Raw genomic sequence first — 25,658 nt, forward strand, 5'->3', positions numbered from 1 at the left:
TTCAACACGATCCGTTTATTAAATGGATAGACTCTAAACAAGCTGAGCCCGTCCAGTTTGACACATTGACATATATTATTATGTATAATGCACTTACATAGAATGGAGGGCCAAAAAAATAGAAGATTAAAAATGTATATAAAAAAAGAAGCACCACTTGCTCCTAACAAATAATCATGCGAAAAATGTATATCAGGAAAATACTAGAAGTTAATTTAAACCAAATGCTCCTAACAAATAAGCACCACTTGCTTTGCGTGTGCGATAGACTTTTTTTTACGCGTTACATGTGTCTTTTAAAGTTTTTATTTTTTATTTTCTTTTCAATTATATTTTTTTTACAATTGTATGTCTGAAGCAAGGTCTTAAATGAAATATCGGTGGTTCAAAAACACGGAAATATCGATGAAAATATTGGGTAAATATCGATATCGATAAAAATTGGATAAAGAAATTATAATAAATACATGGAAATTTTTAATGAAACTTTAGAAGAAGTTTATTTAGTCAATCATCTATTATTTTGACACAAAAAAATTGGAAGGAAATGCATTGCATAGTGGGTTTGTGTGATTTAAGTTGATTATATTGCGACCTAACAAACTCTGTGACTTAGAAAATATGAAGTAATTAATGAAAGAGAATTAAACACCCTATAGTAATTTATTTATCATTTTTTAGTACAATATTTTACACTTTATAAATTGCATGATAAGATACATGAGTAACCTTATTTCACGTTATTCACTGGACATGGTACACGTTGTTATATCTATTAATTTATCAAAAATTGAAAAATAATTAAAGATGTAAACCAACTTGATTTGTCATGAAAATTAGGCACTTTACCATGCTTAAAAAATAATAGTGAAGATTGAAAATTAACTAAGAACATAAATAAATTTATACAATGAAGAATTAAATAGGAAATAAAGAAAATGATTATAGAAATTTAAGTAATTAAGCAACAATTTATTTCACATTATTCATTGGACATGGTACATGTTCTTATTTATTATTTATCAAAAATTGAAAAATAATTAAAGATGTAAACCAATTTGATTTTTCATGAAAATTAGGCACTTTACCATGCTTAAAAAATAATAGTGAAGATTGAAAATTAACTAAGAACATAAATAAATTTATCCAAGGAAGAATTAAATAGCAAATAATGAAAATGGTTATAGAGATTTAAGTAATTAAGCAACAATTTGAAGGAGAATTTAGTAATGTAAGTACTTATAATGAGTAATAAAATAATCAATAACATTAAATGGATTAAATAGAAAAGAAATAAATTATGTTAAGTAATTAAGTCACATTTCCCACTTCCCAAGTACTTTCATGTTTTCCTACCTCCCTCTCCCACTTCCCAATGTTTTTTTATTTCCTTTTTTTGTCTGAACTTCCCAAGGTTGCATATACATGCAACCTGCCTTCTCTCTCTCTTTTGGGCATTCACCCATCTCTCCCTTTTTATTTTATTTATTTATTCTACACTTTCACGTTTCCCTACCTCCCTTTCCCACTTCCCAATGTTTATTTATTTATTTATTTTTTGTCTGACTTCCCAAGGTTGCAGATACATGCAACCTGCCTTCTCTCTCTCTTTTGGGCATTCACCCATCTCTCCCTTTTTATTTTATTTATTTATTCTACACACACTCTCTCTCTCTCCCTTTCTTCTTCTATCTCTCCATCTCTCTCTCTTTCTCTTTCTTCCTCTTCCCTTTTCTATCTCCTCCATCACAATCCAAAACAGTAAAACATAAAGACCCACTCCATACGTTTTTCCCTCTTCTTCCCTTCTCTCTCTCGCTCTCCTCTATTTGTTTTTTTTTTCTTTCTTCTTCTATCTCTTCGTCTCTTTCCCTACTTCCTCTTCCCTTTCTCGCTTCATCACAATCCAAAACAGCAAAATATAAAAACCCACTCCATAATTTTTTTTTTCCTCTTCTTCCTTTCTCTCTCGCTCTCCTCTTTATGTTTTTTTTTTCTGAGTTGAGTTAAGATTGAGTTGAGAGACAGAGAAAGGCTGAGTTTCGGAGGCTGAGTTTAATTTTGTAAGTTCATATTGCGATATTATCGATAATATTGCGATATATTGTCCATTTAAAGCTGCAACTTGAAGGAAAATATCGTTACTGAAATATCAAAAATTATCGAGGAAATTATCAATAAATTGACAATATATATATGGAAATGTGCTAAAATATCGATGCCCCAAAAAAAAGATAATTTTGCCGAAATATCGGCGAAATTATCGATATTTTGTTCTATCTGAAGAGACTTAAATATTGAAAAAAAATCTAAAATAATTGGAAAAATAAAAATAAAATTTTATAAGACGCGAGTAGCGTGCGCGTAATTAAATAAAGTTTGTGCTAGTATTCTTTTAACGACAAATAGCTTTAGATTTTCAATGTTGAGATACAATATTGACCAATTCAACTAAATTCTTTTTCCGACGACCAAATTGAATTTTAGTATAAAATTCAAAGATAAAAAGCTTTTGAATTGTTAAAACATATTAATATATATAATATTGTTGTTGTAACTTTTGGTTAACAAAAAAAAGTTTGTATTGAAAGTTATGTTTATTTCTTTCCCAACAATCAAATTTATGATAGTTATCCATATGCGCGTTGTTCGGTATAACATTTGTCACAACAGTTAATCCTAGAAGGCAAAAAACTAAGGGTGGCTGCGGTGTGCTGCAAATTGCAATCCACCCGAATTGAAGTCTCCGCCGCTGCATGGAAATAGTCGTGAGAAATAATGAGTTAATTAGGAGAAGTTACATAAACCAGAACATATATACATAAGTGAGTATTTTTTTCCCCCCTATCTTTGCAAATCTCCAACAAAACCAACTAAATTTTAGACCCTAGTTTTAAGGCGCCGCTCTTTTCATGTAGAGTTATGAACTCTATAGAGAGAAATGTATGAAACTAAAATTAGAAAAAGAAAAAAATTTGAGAAAATTTGACACCATGCGTGAAACTAAAATTGGATAGCTTATTGCAAAAGCGGTTTGAATGCCTCATGTGTACCGACTAAAATTAGAAGAATTTGTTACACTCTTTCCCAATGCCATTTACAAATGAGAGGCACCGCCAAAATGGCTTTTGCAAACCCATTTACGTACCTAACTCTATTGCGGCCATCCCTTTTATAAACACTTTCTTTGAACCCAAGAAACTTCCACATTCCCTCCTCATTCATAGCCCTAAGCGCCTGCGGCTAAATTCCTATCACACTAGCAACCATTGTTTTGGCTCTCTTCTCAACAGCCCGCCATATCTGAACCGGCTCAGAAAATGTCTCGAGCCGTGTTTCTTGTATGCCTCCTCTCCATATTAATGTTGGTGCCGATGAGCCTTGCACAAGGTTTAGGTGTCAACTGGGGTTCCATGGGGTCTCACTCTTTGCCTCCGAAAAATGTCGTTCAGATGCTTAAGGACAACGGGATCAAGAAAGTGAAGCTTTTCGACGCTGAGCCTGATACAATGGATGCCTTGGCCGGGTCAGGTATGCAGGTGATGGTTGGAATCCCCAATGAGAAGTTGGAAAAACTTGCTGATAGCTACAAAGAGGCTCAAGAATGGGTGAAACAAAATGTAACCAAATATCTTCGTGACGGGGGCGTCAATATCAGGTTTGCATTTTTGCTTATGGGGTTTTAATAACATTTTGATAGAACCATAAAGAAAGTTGATTTTATTATTTTTTCTATAGATTTACGGGTAGAACTTTGTTTCTTTGCGAAACCACCCAGCAAGAGAATGGTGACTAAAGAGATCATATGCTAACTCAAAAATATTTAAACTTTTACCATTATGATGCTAGAGCCACCAAATGATCTGTCAATAAATTAATGCATCAATACCTAGAGGTGAAGCAGACATGGGTTTAGCCAAGTTAGCTAGAGCGGCTAATTATTCTGCACCTGAGTTCAAATCTCCCTCCTTGTAGTTTAGATTAGTTTAAAGTAGAATATCACTTGTATCAAAAATCCTAAGGCTAAAAGTATATGTTTAAGAGAATATGTAATTATAATTCAAGGAAATTAATAACTTGATATGATATGCTTATAGTTGTTGTATTATGTTGCAACTTAACTTTTACAGGTATGTGGCTGTTGGGAACGAGCCGTACTTAACAAGTTACAATGGTACTTATGTGAAGACTACTTACCCGGCACTGAAAAACATTCAAAAGGCACTTGATGAAGCTGGCTCTGGAGGCAAAGTCAAAGCCACAGTGCCCTTCAATGCTGATGTCTACGAATCTCCTTCAAACAAACCATCAGACGGGCGTTTCCGAAAGGACATCAAGAGCAACATTGTGGAGATTCTCCGTGTACTTAACGACAATAGGACCCCATTTGTTGTCAACATCTACCCCTTCCTCAGTCTCTACCAGAGCTCTGATTTCCCTAAAGAATTTGCTTTCTTTGAAGGTGGTAGCGAGCCAGTTAAGGACAACAACATCGAATACAAAAATGTCTTTGATGCAAATTGTGACACGCTGATTTCTGCACTCAAAAAGGTTGGATTTGGCAACTTGGATATCATAATTGGGGAAGTAGGATGGCCTACTGATGGTGACAAAAATGCCAATGGGAAACTGGCAAAGAAGTTCTACGATGGCCTCCTCAAGAAACTGGCAACCGAAGATGGTACCCCTCTAAGGAAAAAGAAATTGGAAGTGTACCTCTTTGGTCTCTTCGATGAGAACCAGAAAAGTATTGCCCCGGGTGACTTTGAACGTCACTGGGGCATCTTTCGCTACGATGGACAGCCTAAGTTCATGATGGACCTCAGCGGAAAAGGGCAAGGGAACAATTTGCTTAAAGGAGTGCAAGGAGTGCAGTATTTGGACCAGCAGTGGTGCGTGCTGAAGAGCGACGTTAGAAACTTGAGCAACACGCAACCGGAAGTCAGCTACGCTTGCTCGATGTCGGATTGCACAAGCTTGGGGGTTGGAAGGTCGTGCGACTTGGATCAACATGGAAATGTCTCTTATGCTTTCAATGCATACTTTCAAAATAAAGACCAAGATGTTAGGGCATGCGATTTCAATGGGATGGCTAACATTGTCAAACAAAATGCCTCAACGGGAGATTGCCTGTTCCCGATCCAAATTTTAAATGCCGGAGTGAGGCCCGAATTGAGCATCTTTGCAGGACTATTCTTGATCCTGATGAGCTTCTTCACCTTAATGTAAGAGAATTAGTACAACTACATATATGTAATTTATATACGTGTATGCCAATTGGTTTTTTTTTTTTTTTTAAATATAATTTAAAAAAAATTAAGAAAGATAATATGGGTAGTTGTGTTGTATTGCATAAAAATAGGACCTATTATCTAATTTTGTTTTTAATTTTAATTTTTTAAAATATGAAAAGTTATAAACTTACCATATTATCCACATTTGATTAGTAATTTCAAATTTTTTTTTTTTTTTTATAGTACAAGCGATAGTCTAAACTAAAGGGAGAGATTTCACACACACACACACACTACTATACTACTATGATGTCCGTGTAATTCGAACTTGAGACCCCTAATCTGCAAGTTAAGGTCATTTCCCACTGGCCTAGACTCCGTTAACTAATAATTTCAATTCTTAATGCCCAAGTACAAGAACATTCTTAATTTCCCTAGTTTTTTTCATAGAGCATTTTTATAATTTATGAATTTATGCAAAATATTAATGCAAGTCCCTTATCAGCTCACTTGATCCTTAATGATAATTTTGATTAATTAATAAGGTTAAAATATAATGGTCTGTTTTATTTTACATACAAGAATTTCTCCCATCTTTCTTCTTCGCAACTCTCTTAACTTACAGACGAACCACCTAAATTTTAGACCCTAGTTTTAAGGGTCACTAACACCAACTAATTTCCAAGAGCTTTGACTACTAGAAATGCGTACGACCCGGAAATGAATTAGAAAAAGATAAGAATGTGAGAAAAAAAGTTCACCCCTTGTATGCATGTGTCAACTAAAATTGCGTACGTACGTTCAACACTTCCTTTGGTATGTAGAAATAAGAGGCCTTCTCCCCAAACCCATCTTCTTAGTTGACTCCATTGCAGAAAAGAAAAGACCAAGAAAAGACCATTATCAAACTCTTAATTTCTTCAAATCCAAGCAACCTCCCAATTCTGTGATTCATAAGCGTAGCCTAACTAAATATATAGCACGTCCAACAACTGTTGTTTAAGGTGTCTTCTAAGCAACTCATCGCCATATCCATCGATCCATCAAGACATGTTTCCGGCATGGGTCTTTTTCATAATGTTGGCGGCGTCAACGGACCTTGTACGAGGCCTAGGTGTCAACTGGGGGCAAATGTCGTCACACCCTTTGCCTCCCACCGACGTTGTTAAGATGCTCAAGGTCAATGGCATCAAGAAGGTGAAGCTTTTCGACGCTGATCCTAAGACCATGAAAGCCTTGGCTGGGTCTGGTTTGGATGTCATGGTTGGAATTCTCAATGACAAATTGGACAAACTTTCTCATGATTACGAATTTGCCCAAAAATGGGTGAAAGAAAATGTCACTGAATATCTTTATGAAGGGGGCGTTAGTATCAGGTTTGCAAATATTTTTTTTCTAGTGAATATTTTCTGTTTAAAGACATGTAGTTCAAAAGAAAAAAGTATGGTTTTGTTATGGTAATGTTTTGTTTTGTTTTTTTGTTATGGTAAGGTGGTAAACAAAAATATACATATTACATAGAAGTTTTCTTGCAGGACTGAAATTGGACCACTTGATCATGTTTGATTTTTACCAGATTGATTGGTCCATATTCATAGTTCAATAACCTATGCATTGTATGACGCACATCACAAGTTTCGACTCATGTTACCACGCATTATCATATAGAATTCAAAAGAACTTTGTGTTTTTAGAAAACCTAATTTCAAGACTCAAAGCGAGATATTGGTGTCTTACATAAAAACAAATTGCAAAAGAATTAGTGGGACTTGATAATTTTGATTAAAGACAGAAATTTCAAAATGAAAGAAAAAACGAAAAGGTAGCTAGCATGCTATTCTGCATCTCTTTAATTTTTCAAAATGAAACTGACTATATCTTTTCTTGTTCAATTTATGGGTGTGTGTTTTGAACTTCTACAGCTATGTGGCTGTTGGGAACGAGCCATTCTTATCAAGTTACAATGGCAGCTATGTTAAGACTCTTTTCCCATCAATGAAAAATATTCAAAGGGCCCTAGATGAGGCTGGCGTCGGACAAAAAATCAAATGCGTAGTGCCCTTCAATGCCGATGTTTACGAATCCCCTTCGAACAAACCGTCAGACGGGCGTTTCCGAAAAGATATTATGAAACATATGTTGGAGATACTACACTTCTTTCGTGCCAAGAAGGCCCCATTTGTTGTGAACATCTACCCCTTCCTTAGTCTCTACCAAAGCACTGGTTTTCCCCAAGAATTCGCTTTCTTCGACAACGGTAGCCCGATTAGAGATAACGGTGCTCAATACAGCAATGTGTTTGATGCAAATTATGACACACTTCTTTGGGCACTTAAAAAGGTAGGTGTTGCTAACTTGGACATTGTAATTGGGGAAGTAGGATGGCCTACCGATGGCAACGGTTATTGTAATAACAGATTGGCTAAGAAGTTTTATGATGGCCTCCTAAGGAAACTAGCAAGCAAAGAGGGAACCCCTCTGAGGAAAGGCTACTTGGAAGTCTACCTATTCGGGCTTTTTGACGAGGATCAGAAAAGTATTGCTCCAGGGGACTTTGAGCGGCACTGGGGCATTTTTCGATATGATGGCAAGCCTAAGTTCCCCATGGACCTTGCCGGCCAAAATTCGGGACACCAGATGCTAAAAGATGTTGAAGGAGTGAAGTACTTGGAAAGGCAATGGTGTGTGTTGAATAGTGATGTGAGGAACTTGAGCAAAGCTCAAGTGGAACTCAACTATGCTTGCTCACTGGCGGATTGCACAAGTTTGGGGAAGCAGAGGTCTTGTGACTTGGAACTGCATGATAGAATCTCTTATGCCTTCAATGAGTTCTACCAAAGTAGAGACCAAGATGTAAGGGCATGTGATTTTAATGGGATGGGGACTAAGATGACACAAGATCCCTCAATAGGAGATTGCATATTCCGGGTGCAAGTTGCTTTAAGTGCCGGAGAGAGGCGGCACGGCTTGAGTTATGCCTTGAGTGTCTTTGCACCACTATTTTTCATCATGAGCTTCTTCACACCTCATTAATTTTACCTTTAGATCATGTCGTTTTTACCTATCGTATTTTGTGAGGAGATTAGGAGATGTACCATTTTAAAGTTTTCCTTTTAACCTTTTGCACAACCTCATGGATATTTTTTTTTTTGGGTCATTAGTTAGGGAGGGAAGGGTGAATTATATTGGGTTGCCTTAAGATTGTCTTCTACATCGAATCCGGGTGCACTTGGAGGGAGGGGGAGAGTTTGACCCACTTTTCCACTATGGTGCCAACCCCTATGCCATGGATAAATATTAGTTGACAATTATGAATCTGATTGATTTGTAAAAGTCTTATATCATGGCAATAACTTTTTTCCTTTATAATGCATATATTGCGTAAAAGAGAGTTCTCGTTGCGTGATTCTGCCACTAAAGGGTGTTGCTTAAGAGACTGAAAACTACGGAAAGTATTCTATGATCTATCATGCATATTGGATTAGGATGGCTGGTGCAGGCTACACGGTTTGGAGGGCTGGTTTGGGGGGTTTAGGGTGGCTATTGCTTTTATAGTTTAGACTATTATTTTTATTTAAAAAAATAAATTAAATTAAACAGATTCTTTATTTAAAATGAAATGCACACTACCAAGGTATCATGGGAGACGTTTATTGAAGAGAAACAATTTACTACGAAAAAAAAAAACCCCAAATTTTCCTCAAAGCACTTCTCTATTTTTACTGCCCTTTCTCTCTTTACTAGGAATCATGTGACATATCACCACGTTTTTTTTTTGTTCATTTCAAAAACCTTGAGCATCATCCAATTTGACCATTCATCACAAACTCACTAAGAGTTTATGAGCTTACTCACCAAGCTCGTGCCGCCGAGACGTATTCCTTTTTCGGCCATTCTTAACTTCTCTTCAATTTCATCTTGACTCTTATTTCCACTTCCATTCTCTTCTTTTTTCTCTTTACTCTAGCGTACCCAAAAAAATAAACACTGAAAGCTAAAATTGAAATGGTTTATCAAACGGGCCCTTAATTAAGCAATTTCATAGGTCTTTAAAGATACCACCAAGGGGTCTAGCCCAATGAAAAATTGTCTTAACTTGTAGAATAGTGGTCTTAGGTTCGAATCCCCATGGCACCTTGGTAGTGTGTGTATAAAATCTTATTCCCCTTGTAGTTTAGACTATCGTTTGAATTCAAAAAATACTAAAGATACCGTTAATGGTGCAAGAATCAAAACAGAGTATGTCTTTGAAAGGTAAGAAAAATGAAAAACAAGTAATCAGAGCAATCAAGTGGATCCAATATATCTGAGAGACCATTGTGCTGGAATTAGAGTGAACCAATGAGCTTAAGAACCGAGAAATGCAGTTTTCGTCACCTCAACTGATTTCGAGTGATAATATTGGGTTTCGTTGCCCCAGTTGTCGTCGGCCAAAAATAGTTTTTCTTATAGTGCTCGCATACCCACTTACTTGGGGTACAGGTAAACAAGTACTATTTTCCCTTGGAATGTAGGTTTACCTCTTATATTTATTTTGTATGCAGGAGGAAGACATCGCACTAATGCACGAGAACGAAAAACCTGTTGGAAAATTCTTGGAGAAGAGTTATTGTAAAACACTGCAATATTATTGAGCCAAGCTTTTGGGCTGCGCACACCCAACAATTCTTTATGGGTAACTATAAGATGCTTGTACTGTACAAGCATCTTGTTGATGTTAGGTTGTGAATGAATGAACGAAAATTATAAACTGATTTGTGAGGCTATATGGTTTCCCTTGGAATTAGGCATGAAAATTTTAGTTCTTATATATATGCCAATCTTGCCAGATGTGGTTAGGTTTTCATTTTCTGCTTTTGTCATGTTTTCTTTTTGTCTAAATATATCGTTTGTTGAACCACAAAGACTTCATATCGTATAATTGAAACACATACTTTTTTTTTTCTTTTTTTGAGAAAAAGAAAAGGCATTCAAAGACCGGCACGAGGACAGTGGCCTCGTTAAAACCTTCCTAGGAAAACTACACCGAACAAACCTTAGAGTAGGAAAAAGTACCACACATGCTATACACTAACAAGAGAGTATGACACAAGCTCAGTGCAAAAGACCCACTAGTGTAGTAGTTTGGAACAATTGCTCCCCAATGAAAGATCCTGAATTAGAGTCCTAACATTCGTATAGTGTAAGTGAATTTAGTATATTATCGCCCCTCTCAATAGGAAATAGGAAATAGAAAATATCCTATAAAAAATACATGCTTACACAAACAAAAAATTTAGGTCCTTACATAAAAAATTGAATTTTATATCCATCATTTATAACTATTAGCTTATAGCGTTGCCAAAAGAAATTAGAAGAGGTTTCACCACAAAAAAAAAGGAAATTAGAAGAGGCTTCTCTAGTGGCTATAGTATATATTAATACACAAGCTTTTCTCTAGCAGGAAGCACCAGTGGTCTAGTGGTAGAATAGTACCCTGCCACGGTACAGACCCGGGTTCGATTCCCGGCTGGTGCATGTTTTCTTTTGCTCAAATAAGAGAGAATGAGTTCGCATGTTATGATTTTTTTTTTTATATATAACTAATGCTAAACACCATACACGTGGCTGAATTAAGATATTTGGGTTCAAACCGGTTAAAAATGTGTACATTCTTTTAACTTTAAATTGATTTATTTAAGTAAAATTTGAGAGCATAAGTGTCTTAGTATAAATGCTTATTTACTATAGTGCCCCTTGAAATTATGGTTAAATCTCATTTCACTCATTGAAAGTTAAAGTAGCCCAGAGTGCCCTCTAAACCAATGTTTTGGGCCTCACTTTATCCTATATCGTCAAGTCCGTCCAAAAATCTGTTAAAAGTGATGATGTGGCACAAGTGGGATCCATTTTTTTGTTGAAATGAATGCCACGTAAGTATCATGTGTGAAAAAAATCAATAAAATATTTTATTTATAAATTTTTTTAACAAATAGGAAAAAATATATAAAATTGCTTCTCCCTTCTCTCTTTCCCTCTTTCTTTCTCTGTACCCTACGACAAAATCTCCGAGGCCTACGACGTCCTCAGCGACCCTGCCAAGCTCCAGATCTACGATCTTTACGACGAGGAGGCTTTGAAATCGGGCCAATTCCCGCCACCCTCTTCTTCCTCCTCGTCTCATTTTGGCGATGGATCCCACTACTACACTAGCCACATCCACCACCACCTCCACTTCATTTAAGTTTTCTGAATCAGTGGGTCAAAACTTGATATCAACCCTCAAATTGATCCAAGAACTTCAATTTCTGAAAACTCAGTTCTATATGTGGTATAGTACGAAAGTATGAACAAATTCCCATTTCGTGAATTTTCTAATTTTATGGACAAATTCCAATTTCGTCAGTTTTCTAGTTTGCCCAATTCAATTGCAAAAGAACCCAACTTTACAAACCCCACAATTTCTGGGAAATTGGGGCAAAAGAATTGGAACCCACTTCCTTTACCCTCCTCCACCACCACTTGATTTCATTTCAGCAAAGCAGAGCTTGGTGGAGAATATGGGCTTGCAAATGGGCATGGATAAATTTCAGCAAATCAAATCAAAAGAGGAGAGAGAGAGAGATAAATTTTTATTTGTGATTTGGGTTTGGGGGGTGGTAGTGGGAGATGTTGTCTTGGTCTCATTTGTTGGCGAAGGAGGGGTTGTTTAGTAGGAGAGTAGGAGGGGAGGAGGTGGGGTAGTGATGGCTTCCCCAAGTTGTTGGTGGTGAAGGGGGTCGTCAGGTACATAGAAAGAAAGAGGGAGAAAGAAGAAGAGATAAGTAATTTTTTTTTTCCTATTTGTTAAATATTTTTATAAACAAAATATTTTTTTTATTATTTTCACACATGGTACTTACATGAGATCCATTTCAACAAAAGATTGGGTCCCACTTTTGCCACGTCAGTATTTTTAACAGACTTTTTGACGGACTTAACGACATGAGGTAAAGTGAGACGCAAAACATTGGTGAAGGGGGCACTCTAAGTCACTTCAACTTTCAGGTGGTAAAGTGAGACTTGACTATAGTTTTAGAGGACACTATAGTAAATAAGCCAGTATAAATCCTTGTTAAAACGAATATTTTTATAAATAAAAAAATTTTGATGCAAGGATAACTCAAGTGGTTAAGCTCATTTATCCATATATCCTAAGTTATAGGTTCAACTCACCCTTTCATGAAAATGTAATTCTATATTTGATACAGACGATATTCTACTTTAATTTAATCTAAATCACGGGAAGGGGGATTCGAACTTGAGGGCAAAATGGGGAGTGGCTCTAGCCAACTTGGTTAAATCCATGTATGTCTGCAATACTGAGTGTATTTTTAAATGATTGTACATATGTCATTTTACCAAGTTGTGTACTCATGGCCCTTCTCCAACTAGGGTGAACAAATAAACGAGTATTTCTATGGTACAATGACTGCACCCGTGTAGTCACTCACATGGGAGTTACTTGCTCTTTTTTTTAAAACTGGTGAAACCTGATGTGGTTGTTAACCAATTAAAATCAACCAAAACATTTCATGCGCAATCTCTTCTTGAAGTCATCTTCTTCAAACTCCTCTTCTACAATAGAAAATAACTCGTTTCTTACTCCCTCTCTGCAACCTCTTCCTCTTCTTTTTCATCATTGTTAAAAACCACAATTTATAGGGTTTGGATTTTAGGCATATTTTTAGGGTTTATCTTTTTGGGTTAATAATTGGAATTGGAATTTTGGGTATAGGGTTTGGATTTTGGGCATATTTTTAGGGTTTATCATTTTGGGTTGATGATTGGAATTGGAATTGGAATTGGGTTTTTCCAGTCGCTGATGGGTTGTCGGCACTTCTCTTGTCTGCAATCGGTAACACCCTTGTGAAAGCCTATGGTATTCGCTCATTCTAAAGGTAATTAAGAACTATCTTTTAGGTTTAGTTCATTGAAATATTGTGGTCATAAATTGGGGCGAGACATGGGTAATTTCAAAGTGTCGTGAGGTGAAGTGGATTTCTCACATTTATGGTTGTAATGGATTTGTTAATTTAAGTAGTGTCATGTAATTGCATATCTCTATATGCAATTACTAATTGCATGTCTGCAAATCCAAGTCACTGAATGCAATTGCAGTATGTAGTTGTGTTTTTAAATTAACTAAGTAAGGGGATTTCGTGGTAGGTAGGTTTAACTGTGTTTTTGAATACTAATTTTGGATATTTTGTGAAGGAGTGTAAAGTGGGTTCGAATGTGTAGTAATATGTCGTGTTTAGAGTGTTTATTGGGTTTTGGATTAATATTCATATTTTCGTCAATAGAGACAGTTGCATGATTGTGTTGTTTACTTGATTTATGCAGGTTATGAATGTCCAAAAAAGTGTTCAAGCGAAAGGAAAGTGCAAGGCCAAGAGTAATTTAGAACACGCAAGAGTTGGCCGAGATGCATTTTCAATTTCATATAAGTTGCACATACATGTATCTGAAAATTGGAGATGAATGTTGGTTATGGATTTAAAAGCCTCTTGAGATGAATTATGGTTAAGTTAAATAATATTTTGGTATTTTGTGTTTTATGCGGCTTACTTTAAAACAAATTAGAGGTCATGGAAACCATGACAAGTGTGATGAATGGTATAACACAGCAATGCACAACATTGTCCAAGGCAAGGTCGAAAAAGATGGTTTTTTGCCCTTTGTCTTAATTTTGGGGCAAGAAAAGAAATTTGATAGGCCATTGCTTGTGGCCTTGGCAAAGAGATGGTGGGACACTACCCACACATTCCACTTTCACAATATTTGGAGGACATTGCCCAACACTACCTAATTTAAGACATGTCCCTTTTTCCTTTTTGCTGTAAGCCTTCACATATTTCCTCTTATCTACTAAATTCATTTATCAACATGGCACAACCATCTACACTCTTCGATGCATAAAAACAAATTTTGTTTGACATAGCACTTAAACATCCGTACTTCGCCATTTCTACAACTTTCATGCTAGTGTCTTCACCTTCGCCCATAAATTTGCTGGAAGCATCATTTTGGGCACTCTTTGACCATCTCTTCATTATGAGAGATGAAAGAATTTCAATAAGGTGCTCGCACTTCATTACATAAAACAAGTGGCAACACAGGATCCCTTCACTTTCATATTTCCAACATTCACACTTTATCTGCATATTTTCCCCACCGACACACAAGTCCAATTATTTTGCGATTCACCATATTTTGACAATATGTACACATGACCTCCAAAATTATACATCACCTTATCATAGGCGAGTGCTGAACAAGCTTCAATCTCATGACATACCAATACAAAGCACCTATGCTTGTAAATCTGATAAGCTTGTTGCTCGAGTTTTGTCAATGCAGTTTTAAGGATTGGTGTTGAGTACTTTGCTTTGAAACCATCATTTGCTGTGGTATTACTAAGAGGTAACATGGCCTTATCAATTGCTGGAATGCATTCAAACAATTTAACCTCTTTTCTCAAATAATCATTCACATACTTGTTCATAGACTCCATGCGTTGAGTAGTACACATACCATCGAAAAACTTTCCTCTAAGACATGATTTGGCCCATGAGTCTCTTTTTGCATACATCATTTCCAACTATAAGCTCTGTTTCGGAGAAATGGCTCTTTCTCTCAAAACCTCTCATTTCTTCTCAAACTCGTCCAATGCAAATGATTCCAAAATACATGCCTGAAAATCTCTTGGCAGTTCATCATCCTTCAAGTTATTCTATGCATTCCTTAACACATGTCATGAGCATAATTGATGGTTAGACATGGGAAACACATCATCAATGGTTTTAATCATCGCCTCATCACCATCCGTCAATATTGATATTGACTTCTTATCTTTCATGGACCCCATGAATGTCTCCAATACCCATTTATAAGTTTCAAATGTCTTGTCAAGTAATAATGCGCAAGCAAATATTACGTTGGAACAGTGATTGTTCGAACCAACAAACAACACCAGGGGCTTGTCATATATATTTGTTTTGTACGTGTTGTCGAATATAAGGACGTCTTCGTAGGCAAAATCCCTCCAAAATAAATTATAAAGCCTATTTTTCTCATCAACACTAAACTTACAAAAGAATTCAGGATCGATTGTTCCTTTCTCTTTCAAGTAAGAGAGTGCGGTTTCTATGTCACCATCGAGTAAGATTTTCCTACATGATGCATCCAACTTATTGTACAGATTCTTGATTTAAAAACCAACATTTAAATACCCACCACATTGGTCGGCCATATACTCATATGTGTGGCATGTTCTGACCAATGCTCTTCGCATTCCCACTGCTTATACTAAATCGGAATTTTGAACAACATGGTTACATCGGAGATATGGTGATTGAAGTAGAGTAACTAGTTCATGATTGGGATGTGGTTCAAAATTTGTAATGACATAAGTATCATGTTTCTTCTCATAACCTATCCAAAAAAAAGGCCGAACAATTCTCTCTTGTAATTGGCTTCGGTAGCCAAATCCTATCCGGTGCCTCATTAAACTTTTCGTTTCTCAAGCCTTCTTTAGAACAACACCACGTCTCCTACTTACTTTCCCTTTTGTATTCCGAACCAATATGTCTTTTCTCACACTAAATCCAATGGCCTTTGCATAACTCATATAATATTCTTCCGCTAATTCTATCGTTTTAAACTCTTTTCCCATAACATCTTCTCTCATCGATACATTAATGTCAACACCATTATAATTACTACTTTGACTAATAAGATGTTCGGTCGACATATGCCCACTCTCTATTGCTGATGCCCTATGACTCGACCTTTCACAACCACCTCGATACCCTGAATCACTATAACCAGCATTTGATGCCTCTACTCCCCTGCCCGTCTAAGCGGACCTCTCCATACCTGAGAAACATAAATTCAAACTAAAATTACATTATTATCTAAGTGCTAACATACTTTCTCTTCAATTCAGACAAATGAATAATCTCAACATGCAATTGCACATAATAATGATAAGGGATAACTGTTTCGCAATAAAAAACATACAATTGCATGAACTCATGACCCAAAATACATTCAACTTCTAAACCATAAAAAAAGAAGGAAAACAAAAGGGTCATTTAAACTCTTACTTGATGCCTCCAAACATTTAACGTCTCCTCCTTCTACTTCCTTTCACCAAGAACTCAAATGAGGAAGCAATATCATCATTCAAAGCCAAAGACGTTGTAAATCTTCAAAATCTATACGATAAGGCTTTTTTTTTTTTGTCAACTCGGAACTCATAGCTGCGGTTACAAATCCATTCTCGCTGATGTTGTCAAAGTTCAAACTCTTCGAGCATCCATCCTCTCTTGTTTCTCAAGTTCAAGATTGAGTCTTGTAGATTGATTTAATGTAGTACCCGCTGGAATGGGCTTCGAAGCTCGTATAAACATCGATAAATGGGCAATCTCAGGTTAGGCCGGTCCCACCCTTAATGTGCGAGATTGAAGTCATGTATTAGCTTCATTAATTGATGTTGTTGAAGTAACGGTTAACGCTTTGAACAAATCAAAGTAAATACCTCTAAATTTGGTGTGCATTAGATGAAATGGAAGCCCAGTTAAGTAAGGCATAGCCTAATTGAGTGAGGTTTTGCCTATGAATTGTAGCTTTCTACAGATAGGTTTAGGGCAAGCAGAGAGAAGAGTTGGAGGACCTCGCTTAGGATTGGATGAGGCAGACAATCGCGAGTGTCTTGGGTTTTCTCTTGGACGACCTCCAACACGTGAGTCTGGATCTCTTTTCCTTTCTCACAGTCACATGTGACTCACGTGATGTTCAGTAAGAAATGGTTGAACAAGTCATCAGATCATTCAATTTCAGCCCTTAATTTTTAAAATCCAATTTCAGCCATTGGATAAGTAACTGCACGGGTACCACCAATGTACCATAGATTTTTCACAAATAAACAGAGCAAAAAGATTACTTAAATAAATGAAAGAATTTCTTGAATAATCCAAACAGACAGACAGACTCAGAGTGAGCAGGCACACGTCATGGCTTTAGAAGCTCCACCACCACCACCTATCCAATCCAAAACCAAATTTCAACTGAAACGCCGGTTCACAGCCTCGGCGGTCGGTTTTCTCCGGCCGGACAGCCAACAGAGAGCAGCTCATTTTCCATCTTCCCCATTTTCTGTTCAGAAAACTAGCTACTGTACGCCGAGCCCCATATTGGCGGCTGCTGTTAAGGAACGGAAGGCGGGTGCGGTGCCGGAGTCAGAGTCAAAGCCGGTGAGAATAGTAGCCCTCGTCGGCCAAGGTACCCTCAGCCCTCTTAAAGGCACACCTTGGGAAGAGGTCATGCTCCACACTGTAAGTAAAACCCAAATTTTTAGTTGCTTCACTTTGTTGTTGTTTTTCTCCTTGTTGTCATTTTTGTTTTTGGTATAATTTTTGAACAAATTGCTTGGATCACAAAATCTCAGTTTTTCTCCCTATTTAAGCAAACATGACATAATTGTAGAGTTACAAGATTTGCAGGCATAGAAGTATGAAAGTATTTGGGAGGAGATATTATTATAAAAATGGTGCTAGTAAAACGCTTTTGGATTTTTTGTGTAGTTTATGGTTTGCCATTGAGTCTAAGCCTCCTACTCAGATAAAATGAATTTTTTTGGGGTTGTTGTGGACTGAGGAGGTGGTGTGCACAGTGATCTTTACTAGCTGAAACAAACCCGTGTGATATAAAACACTGAAAATGTGCTTTCATAATTCACACTTTCGTGATCACGCACTCTATGTTCTAGGTACCCCTTTCGTTTTAGCAGCTTTTGCCTTTAGATTGTGGTTTTTGGCCGTTTCTAACTGAATGAACTCCAATTTTCCTATTAGTCGGTTTATCTTGTGCTTTTTCGAGTTTAGAATTGCAATATTTTCTTGTGCTACCTCTCTGGCTATCTGAAAAGCACGGTTCTTTTGTACTTTCCTTGATACACTCTTCTATAAACAGGCAAAAAGACTGAAATGGGTGGACGAAGGATATGAAATGCTTGTTTTTACCGATGATATCTGCCAATCTGGTAATGAAAATGCTGTAAATTTCATGAGGGAATTACGACGGGCTGATATTCTGGTGATTGTTTCTGTTACGAATCAAGATTCAGTTAATTGGATTCAAACTAAAATTGAGAATGTTGGAAACATACTCTGCTTTGACTCATCTCCCAATTTGTCAAACAAATTAGGAGGATCTTATATTCACAAGGAAACCAAGGGAAATATGTTTGGCAAAATCTTTGATACTTCTCAATCAAAGGACAGTGAATCAGTGGAAGTGGTCCAGACTGTGTCACAGGCGTGGGACAGGCATAATACGGATGATATAAGGTTTTGTTTATTAGTCATAATCAATGCTTATATAAGGCCTGTCCCGATCCTGAAGAATCTAAGATCAAAAGGTCTTTCTACCCTGAGCTGCATGGTGAAGAACTGCGGGCCTCAGATACTAAACTGCCTCTTGGATCCCAATTGTCGAAAAGCTCTTCAATGCTTGAATCAATGCAGTCCAGTAGATCAAGTGTGTAACTATCGGTGCATTGCTTCATATGAGAGTCCAAATCTTGAAGCCTTTTCTCTGTGTGTGTTGCAGAAGAACAATTGTCTTGGGTTGGATGCAAAGATCCCTGACAAACCATATGTGCCACCCATGGTTAAGTTTCAAGGGAAGGACCTGTGCCATGAAACTGCTGAAGATCTTTTTGTTGGTTGGTTGGGGAGCTTGAATTGGAGTTGGCGTGTTGTGGCAGGGCAGAACCCAGCTTATGATCAATTTCCTTGCCAGTACCAGCTCTTTTACAGGGGGAAGGCGAGAGGATCATTTTGGTATGAGCCAGTTTTTCAGGTGAGAACATTGGAGGGGAAGATGGTCTGGAGGAGGCGAAAGTATCGAGTCAAGAGAAGTAAAATCCCAGGGACATTCAACTTTAGTGTCTTGGACAATGGGGTTATTTCAAATGAGTTTTGGACAATTGTGGACGTCCCTGACGATCTTAGTTGGGGTTTGTTTTATTATAGTGGTGCTGCTCGAGCTGCAGGACAATGCTATACCGGTGCTGTGCTTGTCAGTCCAGATGGGGCATACCCGAACGACATGCATAAGGGGAGGTTAGCTGCTGCTCTAGAGAAGTGCGGAATTAAAGAGTGGGAGCTCTATACAGTTAATAATTCTTCATGTTTAAATCCTCCATTGGGAATTCCCGAGGGTTCAAGTTTGCATTCAGTGATACAAGTTAAAAATCAGACAGGGATATCCATGGTGGGTTTGGCGGATGCTTGAACCTCAAAATACCCTATTGACCAAAAAAAGAACTTCAAAATGCCCTTGTGCATGGAGGAATCATTGTCTTAACTTCAGCTGAATTAAGCTCAATTTTATGTATTAACACTTTGTAAAGCTGTCTTTGTTATTATAATGTAGAAGACAATGTAAATTGAGAATTATTTGCATGTATTTGTAAATTGAGTTTACTGCAATGAAATTCACTTGTATGATATATATATATATATATATATATATATATATATATACAAAAATAGAAAAAAAGAAAAAAAAAGTGATATATGTCAAACCAACAGCATTTATTTCAATTTAAACAACAAAAAAGAAAAACTTTTTTTTATACAAGCTATTTCATTTTTTAGCAACAGGTTGACCAAAAATAAGAATGACTCGTTGGAGCCAAAGTCCCAGAGTTGGTTCATTTATACGTACTTTTTTTTGTTTTCATTTTGAGAATTTTGGACCTTCATCTTAATAACCCAACTTCACAAGGCCCCAATGCCAAAATGCTGCAATTTTTTCTTCTTTTTTCCTTTTTAACTGGAAAATCTATAAACCAGGTCTATACTTGGCTGCATTTAATCGGATTTGAGATTGGCATTTCAGCTGGGCTGGTTCCAGACTTGAATTGTTTGTCTGAGAGACTCCATCGACTTTCAGTTTTACCGGAGTTATCTTCTTTGTCATTGTTTGTCATCATTTTATACAAGGCCAAATTCTTGTGTCTGCACTTGCCGCTGAGGTTTTCTAAATCATCAGGTTAATTCCAACCAGCAAACCGTGTAATAAGACCTAGCGGAGTTTCTTTCCCGTTTAATTTATCAAAGCTTGCAAGTCTAGTTTGTATTTTATCCACATGAACTGCACCTGCCAAATACTTTACATTTCCTTTAAAGTTGCATATGGCGGTCCATATCTGAGAGAACAAGTGCCTTGTTACTTCCGGTTTGAGAACTCAGCATCAAACTCCTTCTGAAACTGTTTACCAGATTTGGTTTTGGCTGCCAGCACAACATCATCAAGAAATCCCCTTTGTGGAAATTCTTCAGGTGCAAGAGCTCGATATGTTTCAAACTGTTCTGCAGCTTCCTTCTTTTGATCCAGTAGACTGTAGATAATTCCCTGCCACATATTGATACTATTTAGTAAATCGTTGTCAATCCAATACCCTTTATTTTCCTTTCTGTTCAACCACCATAAGTTCTATGCAATTGGTGAGCAACAAGCAATACATGGTATTCTTGGAAAAAAAACCACCTTACCAGAAAGCAAAAAGAATTCATCTTTGACAATCCAACAGAATAATTCCTCAAATTTGTAACTAAAATATTTCTTTAAAAAAAAGTATAACTTGTCTCTGGTTGGAACTTCTATGTTCTGGTGGACTCTTCTCTTGAGGAAAGACTTTAATTGAGACATGGGAGGAGTAACAAAATGTTAAGCTGATGTTTTCATTCTTGATTCTGAAATGAGAACATGTTATGTAAACTTGTAACAAACTTTGGTAACGTTTGGCGCGAGTGGAGTGCCTCACTAAAAAGCACTCATTGATCTTGCGACCTAATGTATTGTCTTAACTATTGTAGTGCAGACACAAATATAAGGTGCTCCATTTCACCTAGGTAGCAGACTGTTTCAGCTAAAGTAAAAAACATGAAAATTATAAGTGGATGAAGCACAAAAGCTATCAGTCACAAAGATAGAGAAGATTTCATATTAGAAATAATTTGTTTTTTCGATTTACTACTATTACTAAAAGTTCGAGTCATAGGTTGTGGGGTCAACTACTGTTTCATAGTAATATCTTTCCTCACATGTCCGACTCTCTCTACCACTATATAGAGCCCAACACGTAAAATTCAACATAAATTGGGAGGTTGCAGTTGCAGGGATATGAACTTAGGGTCATTTGATACCATGGCAAATTCTTTTGATTTCCCATTGTCATTAAAAGCTAAAGTTAAGATTTTACTTTATTTAATTGGGACCGAAAGTTGTTAGGATGTCAGTCATATATTCTTCTAAGCAAAGCCAAAGAAAAATCAGCAGCAGCAAGTAAAATAACATGAGCAAACTAACCTGGCATAGATAAGGTCGAAAATCTCGAGGATCTGCTTTGACCAAATCTTGAAATTTATTCAAGCCTTCTTCCAATTCTCCCTAGAAGGCATAAATATATAAATATACTGTCACACATGAAAAGACCATAGTTGTTCTCATTCTCATTGACCTTAGGTGGCAACAGATTAAGATTCATTTTCTATATACAAGGAATTCAATTTGAACAAAAAGTTTCTGCTCTTGAATACAGTTTAAGAACTTTAAAGAGTGATATTTTTATAGATACTAGTTTGTGATTTTAGAAAATGAGAGGTTGGACTGATTGTTACCTTCACAACATGCATCTGTGCAATCAGAATTCTTATATTCCTCTCCTCAATGACTCTTTTTTCCCGCTGTGCAATTTCTAAAGCCTTATTAAGCATCACAAAAACAGCTGGACCTTCATGATTTTTGTGCATAACCAATGCCAGACCCTGAGAAAAGAAGAGATCTGTAAGGTTTAAGTTTCTCAAGCAAAGATGCATAAGGTGTCAATAGACATATAACAATGCATTATTTACTGCCTACAAGTGACCCTGATTGATTATATCACCCATGTAATGCAGTCGAAGTTGGATCCATCCAGCTAGATACCATATTAGATATAGAGAAGCACATGAATTGTCAACCGAACCTAACATTTTGAGCATTTGTTGATTTCCTTGCGCACAATTGATTACCGACCAACATATATCTGTTCTAAATAACACTGCTGCCATTAGAAACTCAAGGGACTTGAAACCCTCTCACAAAAAAATATATATATATATATATATATGCATGGCATACTCAATTCTCACCAAGTACAATGCCTTACTTTGAACCAAAACTGTGAATCTGTGATGAAACAGAACGAGAATATAAACTTAACAAGAAACAGGCAGAGAAGAAAGTGTGTCAAATGCAATCATAAGAGTTGTTTTCTAGCTAATACTTAAATTCAAATTAAAAACAAAATATTAGGAACTACCAATAGAATATAATTTACATGCAATTTTTATCACCAAAAGACAGACTTTGTAATAGGGTATATGCTGCGGAGAAACCAAATAAAAAACCCCCAATCAGCAAATTCAAAGCTTGATAATCCACAATCAGTTTTGATTTCTAATGGCTATGTCAGTATATACAATCTATTACCCAACCTCATTCATTATACTCACAATATAAGTATCACACCACCACACACAAACATATGAAACAGCATATAGTAGCAAAGATTGTAACAATAATAAATCTTCAAAAGGGAACAAGCCCCAGAAGCATACATGCAAAGCTCTGAGCAAAAGAGGCCTCTCCTCCAAGATTTCCTGAAACAATCTTTTAGCAGTACTCAGTTGCCCCATGATCTCATAACAAAGCGCCATCAAAAGCCTCCACTCGACCTCATCTGGCTCCACATCAATCAACTTCTCCACATAATTCACAGCCTGTTTTGTGTTCCCTCTCCTCATTGCCCCATACAAAACCACCTTCAAAGCCCCAACATTTGTTGGGTCCTGCTCCAAAATCTTCTCATACATTTCCTCATCCTCACTTTTCCCTTTCTGGGTCTCTCTCTTCTCCTCAAAGTTTGCACTGGAACTGCTTGTTTGAGCAGGCAGTGCTACAGCTGCTCTTACATTGAAGCATCCAACAAAGAAAACTGACCCTATAACAAAACCCAGTATTTTTTCTATCAAAAATCTTGATAAATTTTTATTGGGTTGGAAAGCAGAGTAACTATGTGAAAGTTTAGAGAAGGGTAAGGTGAGAGAGGTTGAGTGAGAGGAGAGTCTGCGGAGGTTCGAGTTCGAGGAACTTCTGGAGGAGAGGAATTTGAATGGAAGTGTAAGCGGCTTTTGAATATAGTGAGAATTGAGGAATGAGGGTTTGATAGACTTGCAGCAGAGAGTATGGGGCAGAATTTTGGTATGGGGGAATTCTGTATTCGCTTGAAGAGAACAAGCAGCCAACGAACCCATCTTTGGAGATGAATTCAACTGTTTAGGAAGGAAACCATAAACCCTGTTTTTATGCTCTCCAAAATAAAAAATCGTGGAAACAGAGGTTATAGTATAGAACAGAAACCTCTCTCACTCTCTCTCTCTCTCTTTCACTTTTAAATCCAAGTCCTATCTATCGAAGTAACAGGCAGTGTCGTCAGTGGGGTGCATACACCTAATCAATATTTTGAGTAAACCCCCTCCCACAACTATAATAAAAGGTTACACAGTGATTTGAAATGGGACAATGACAAAAAATGTGACGTAGATTCATCTACGACAAAGGCTTTTTATTTTTTTTATTTTTATTTTTATAAAGATGTAAGCAGAGGGTTAGGCCAGTTGGCCAGAATTTTGAACAAAATTTTAGTTTTGTTGTTGGCCTACTTGGGAGTCCATAAATCATTGTATCTTCTGATATATGCGCGATCATCCAACAATTTTTTTGAAAGTTGTTGCTTGCCCTTGTGCTGAGCTTTGGAGTACTAATTTTTCTACAACAACTTCAAGATGCTTTCAGGCCATCTCCACTCATGCAATGAGGATATCACTTTTGTTATTTCTGACCAATAATACAATGACATGTGGGATAATTTTTTCATGTGTCATTTTGTTATTAGTTGGGGATAGCAAAATAGCATTATCCTCGTTACAAGAGTAAGTTTTTTTCCCAGTCATGAGGGCTAAATTTAGCCCTCCAAAATATTAATTTTTAAAAAAATAATGTGGGGCTAAATTTTTCTATCTCCAGCCATTCAATACTATATTTTAGGGCCCTTCATATTTTATTATTTTCAAATTAATTAAACTACTATTTAGAGACAATATTCCACTACTATGCATTTTCATAAAATTTTAATTGAAAATTTAAAGGTTACAACAACTTAAAAATTAAAGACAACAACACTTCAAATTAAAGACTACAAAAAAATATTGTGGAAAGTTGTGAAAAAGTAGAGAACGCTCGCTGGGGGCATTGTTCACCCAGCACAATGAAGGTGGAAAATAAAATGAACTCTATTGCTTGAGTAGAACACTCATGAGGGCAAAACAAAATTACATCTGCATCGAAAAGGTCTGCCTCGCATTAGTGTTTGTTGTCCAGAAACTACAACACTACATCTTCGCTCATATAATCATTTTAATCTCCAAGGCAGATCTGCTCTAATATCTAATGTCAAAGCTTGTGCTCTCAGGGCGAATGGAGTGGTCACTCCTTCTCTATGAGTTTGAGATTAAATTTATGCCTCAAAAGACGATAAAGGGCAAGCTCTTGTTGATTTCTTGGCTGCTCATCCTACTCCATACAACATGGTGTTACTCAAAGATTTACCTAACGAAGAGGTATTCACGACAGAGGCCCTTACATGGCAGTTTTATTTTGGCAAGGTAGCAAGAAGATGAGGAGCAAGGGCAGTTTGGTGTTCGTAACACCATCTGAGGGCTTAATCCCATACTCACTCTCTACTAGCTTTGTGCTCAAATAACGTGGTAGAATATAACGCATTCATCATTGGCCTTAAAATTGCTCTTGAGATGCATATTGACTGTTCGCAAGTATAAGATGATTCATAGTTCATTGTCAGATAGTTGAATGACCAATACGCATTCAGAAATGCTACTCTCATCCCATACCACGAAAGAACAAAATATCCCATGTCTCAATTCCAAGACATTCATGTCAGTACCTGAGGTCAAAAAATGATAAGGTTGATGCACTAACTAATTTGGCTGCATCGTTAACACTACCTGACGAAAGGGATATTCAAGTCACTATTAAGAAACATCATTTACTACCCCCAGCTATAGAGAGAATCGAAGAATTTGTTGACTCGAATGTCATTACGACTTCTGAAGGTAAAGAAAAGCAAGATGATCTAGATTGGCACCATCCTATAATTGAGTATCACCAACATGGCAAGTTGCCAAGTAACTCAAGGAAAAAAAGCAAAAGTCCGACGTAGAGCCACTCGGTGAAGAAGTTCGAAATAATATATAAAAGGCTAAACTG

At 36.7% G+C, this 25,658-nt stretch overlaps 4 protein-coding genes and 1 non-coding gene across 5 annotated transcripts; 4 read left to right on the forward strand and 1 right to left on the reverse strand.

Moving 5' to 3' along the window:
- The first annotated feature begins 3,145 nt into the window (after positions 1-3,145).
- Positions 3,146-5,308, forward strand: LOC103331521 (glucan endo-1,3-beta-glucosidase 8-like). The gene is made up of 2 exons (XM_008234153.3): positions 3,146-3,658; positions 4,131-5,308. Exons 1-2 carry the CDS (start codon positions 3,321-3,323, stop codon positions 5,227-5,229), a joined length of 1,437 nt encoding a protein of 478 aa, XP_008232375.2. The 5' UTR covers positions 3,146-3,320; the 3' UTR covers positions 5,230-5,308.
- Positions 5,309-6,221: 913 nt separating this feature from the next.
- LOC103331738 (glucan endo-1,3-beta-glucosidase 8-like) lies at positions 6,222-8,452 on the forward strand. The gene is made up of 2 exons (XM_008234390.3): positions 6,222-6,610; positions 7,157-8,452. Exons 1-2 carry the CDS (start codon positions 6,285-6,287, stop codon positions 8,265-8,267), a joined length of 1,437 nt encoding a protein of 478 aa, XP_008232612.3. The 5' UTR covers positions 6,222-6,284; the 3' UTR covers positions 8,268-8,452.
- A 2,228-nt stretch (positions 8,453-10,680) lies between these two features.
- On the forward strand, positions 10,681-10,751 carry TRNAG-GCC (transfer RNA glycine (anticodon GCC)). The gene has a single exon. It is a non-coding gene; the product is annotated as a tRNA-Gly (tRNA).
- A 6,462-nt stretch (positions 10,752-17,213) lies between these two features.
- LOC148920829 (uncharacterized) lies at positions 17,214-19,773 on the forward strand. The gene is made up of 2 exons (XM_089055815.1): positions 17,214-17,593; positions 18,231-19,773. Exons 1-2 carry the CDS (start codon positions 17,273-17,275, stop codon positions 19,554-19,556), a joined length of 1,647 nt encoding a protein of 548 aa, XP_088911941.1. The 5' UTR covers positions 17,214-17,272; the 3' UTR covers positions 19,557-19,773.
- Positions 19,774-20,334: 561 nt separating this feature from the next.
- Positions 20,335-23,769, reverse strand: LOC148920830 (Tetratricopeptide repeat (TPR)-like superfamily protein). Its single transcript, XM_089055818.1, has 4 exons — positions 22,931-23,769; positions 21,950-22,096; positions 21,639-21,719; positions 20,335-20,681 (listed from the first exon to the last, which is right to left on the reverse strand). Exons 1-4 carry the CDS (start codon positions 23,624-23,626, stop codon positions 20,496-20,498), a joined length of 1,110 nt encoding a protein of 369 aa, XP_088911944.1. The 5' UTR covers positions 23,627-23,769; the 3' UTR covers positions 20,335-20,495.
- Between the last annotated feature and the right edge of the window lie 1,889 nt (positions 23,770-25,658).

This window comes from Prunus mume, linkage group LG1 (genome assembly GCF_029339155.1).
Source record: "Prunus mume cultivar Tortuosa linkage group LG1, ASM2933915v1, whole genome shotgun sequence".
Lineage (NCBI taxonomy): Eukaryota > Viridiplantae > Streptophyta > Magnoliopsida > Rosales > Rosaceae > Prunus > Prunus mume.

Bases quoted from the DNA above. Each gene is read 5' to 3' on its own strand.
- LOC103331738 (XM_008234390.3), top strand. From the start codon at position 6,285: ATGTTTCCGGCATGGGTCTTTTTCATAATGTTGGCGGCGTCAACGGAC. The intron at 6,611-7,156 runs GTTTGCAAATAT...GAACTTCTACAG, and splicing joins GAAGGGGGCGTTAGTATCAG to CTATGTGGCTGTTGGGAACG.
- LOC148920829 (XM_089055815.1), top strand. From the start codon at position 17,273: ATGGCTTTAGAAGCTCCACCACCACCACCTATCCAATCCAAAACCAAA. The intron at 17,594-18,230 runs GTAAGTAAAACC...TTCTATAAACAG, and splicing joins AAGAGGTCATGCTCCACACT to GCAAAAAGACTGAAATGGGT.
- LOC103331521 (XM_008234153.3), top strand. From the start codon at position 3,321: ATGTCTCGAGCCGTGTTTCTTGTATGCCTCCTCTCCATATTAATGTTG. The intron at 3,659-4,130 runs GTTTGCATTTTT...TAACTTTTACAG, and splicing joins GACGGGGGCGTCAATATCAG to GTATGTGGCTGTTGGGAACG.
- LOC148920830 (XM_089055818.1), bottom strand. From the start codon at position 23,626: ATGGGTTCGTTGGCTGCTTGTTCTCTTCAAGCGAATACAGAATTCCCC. The intron at 22,097-22,930 runs GTATGCTTCTGG...TTCTTTTCTCAG, and splicing joins TTTTGCTCAGAGCTTTGCAT to GGTCTGGCATTGGTTATGCA. The intron at 20,682-21,638 runs GTTAGTTTGCTC...AATATGTGGCAG, and splicing joins TTCGACCTTATCTATGCCAG to GGAATTATCTACAGTCTACT.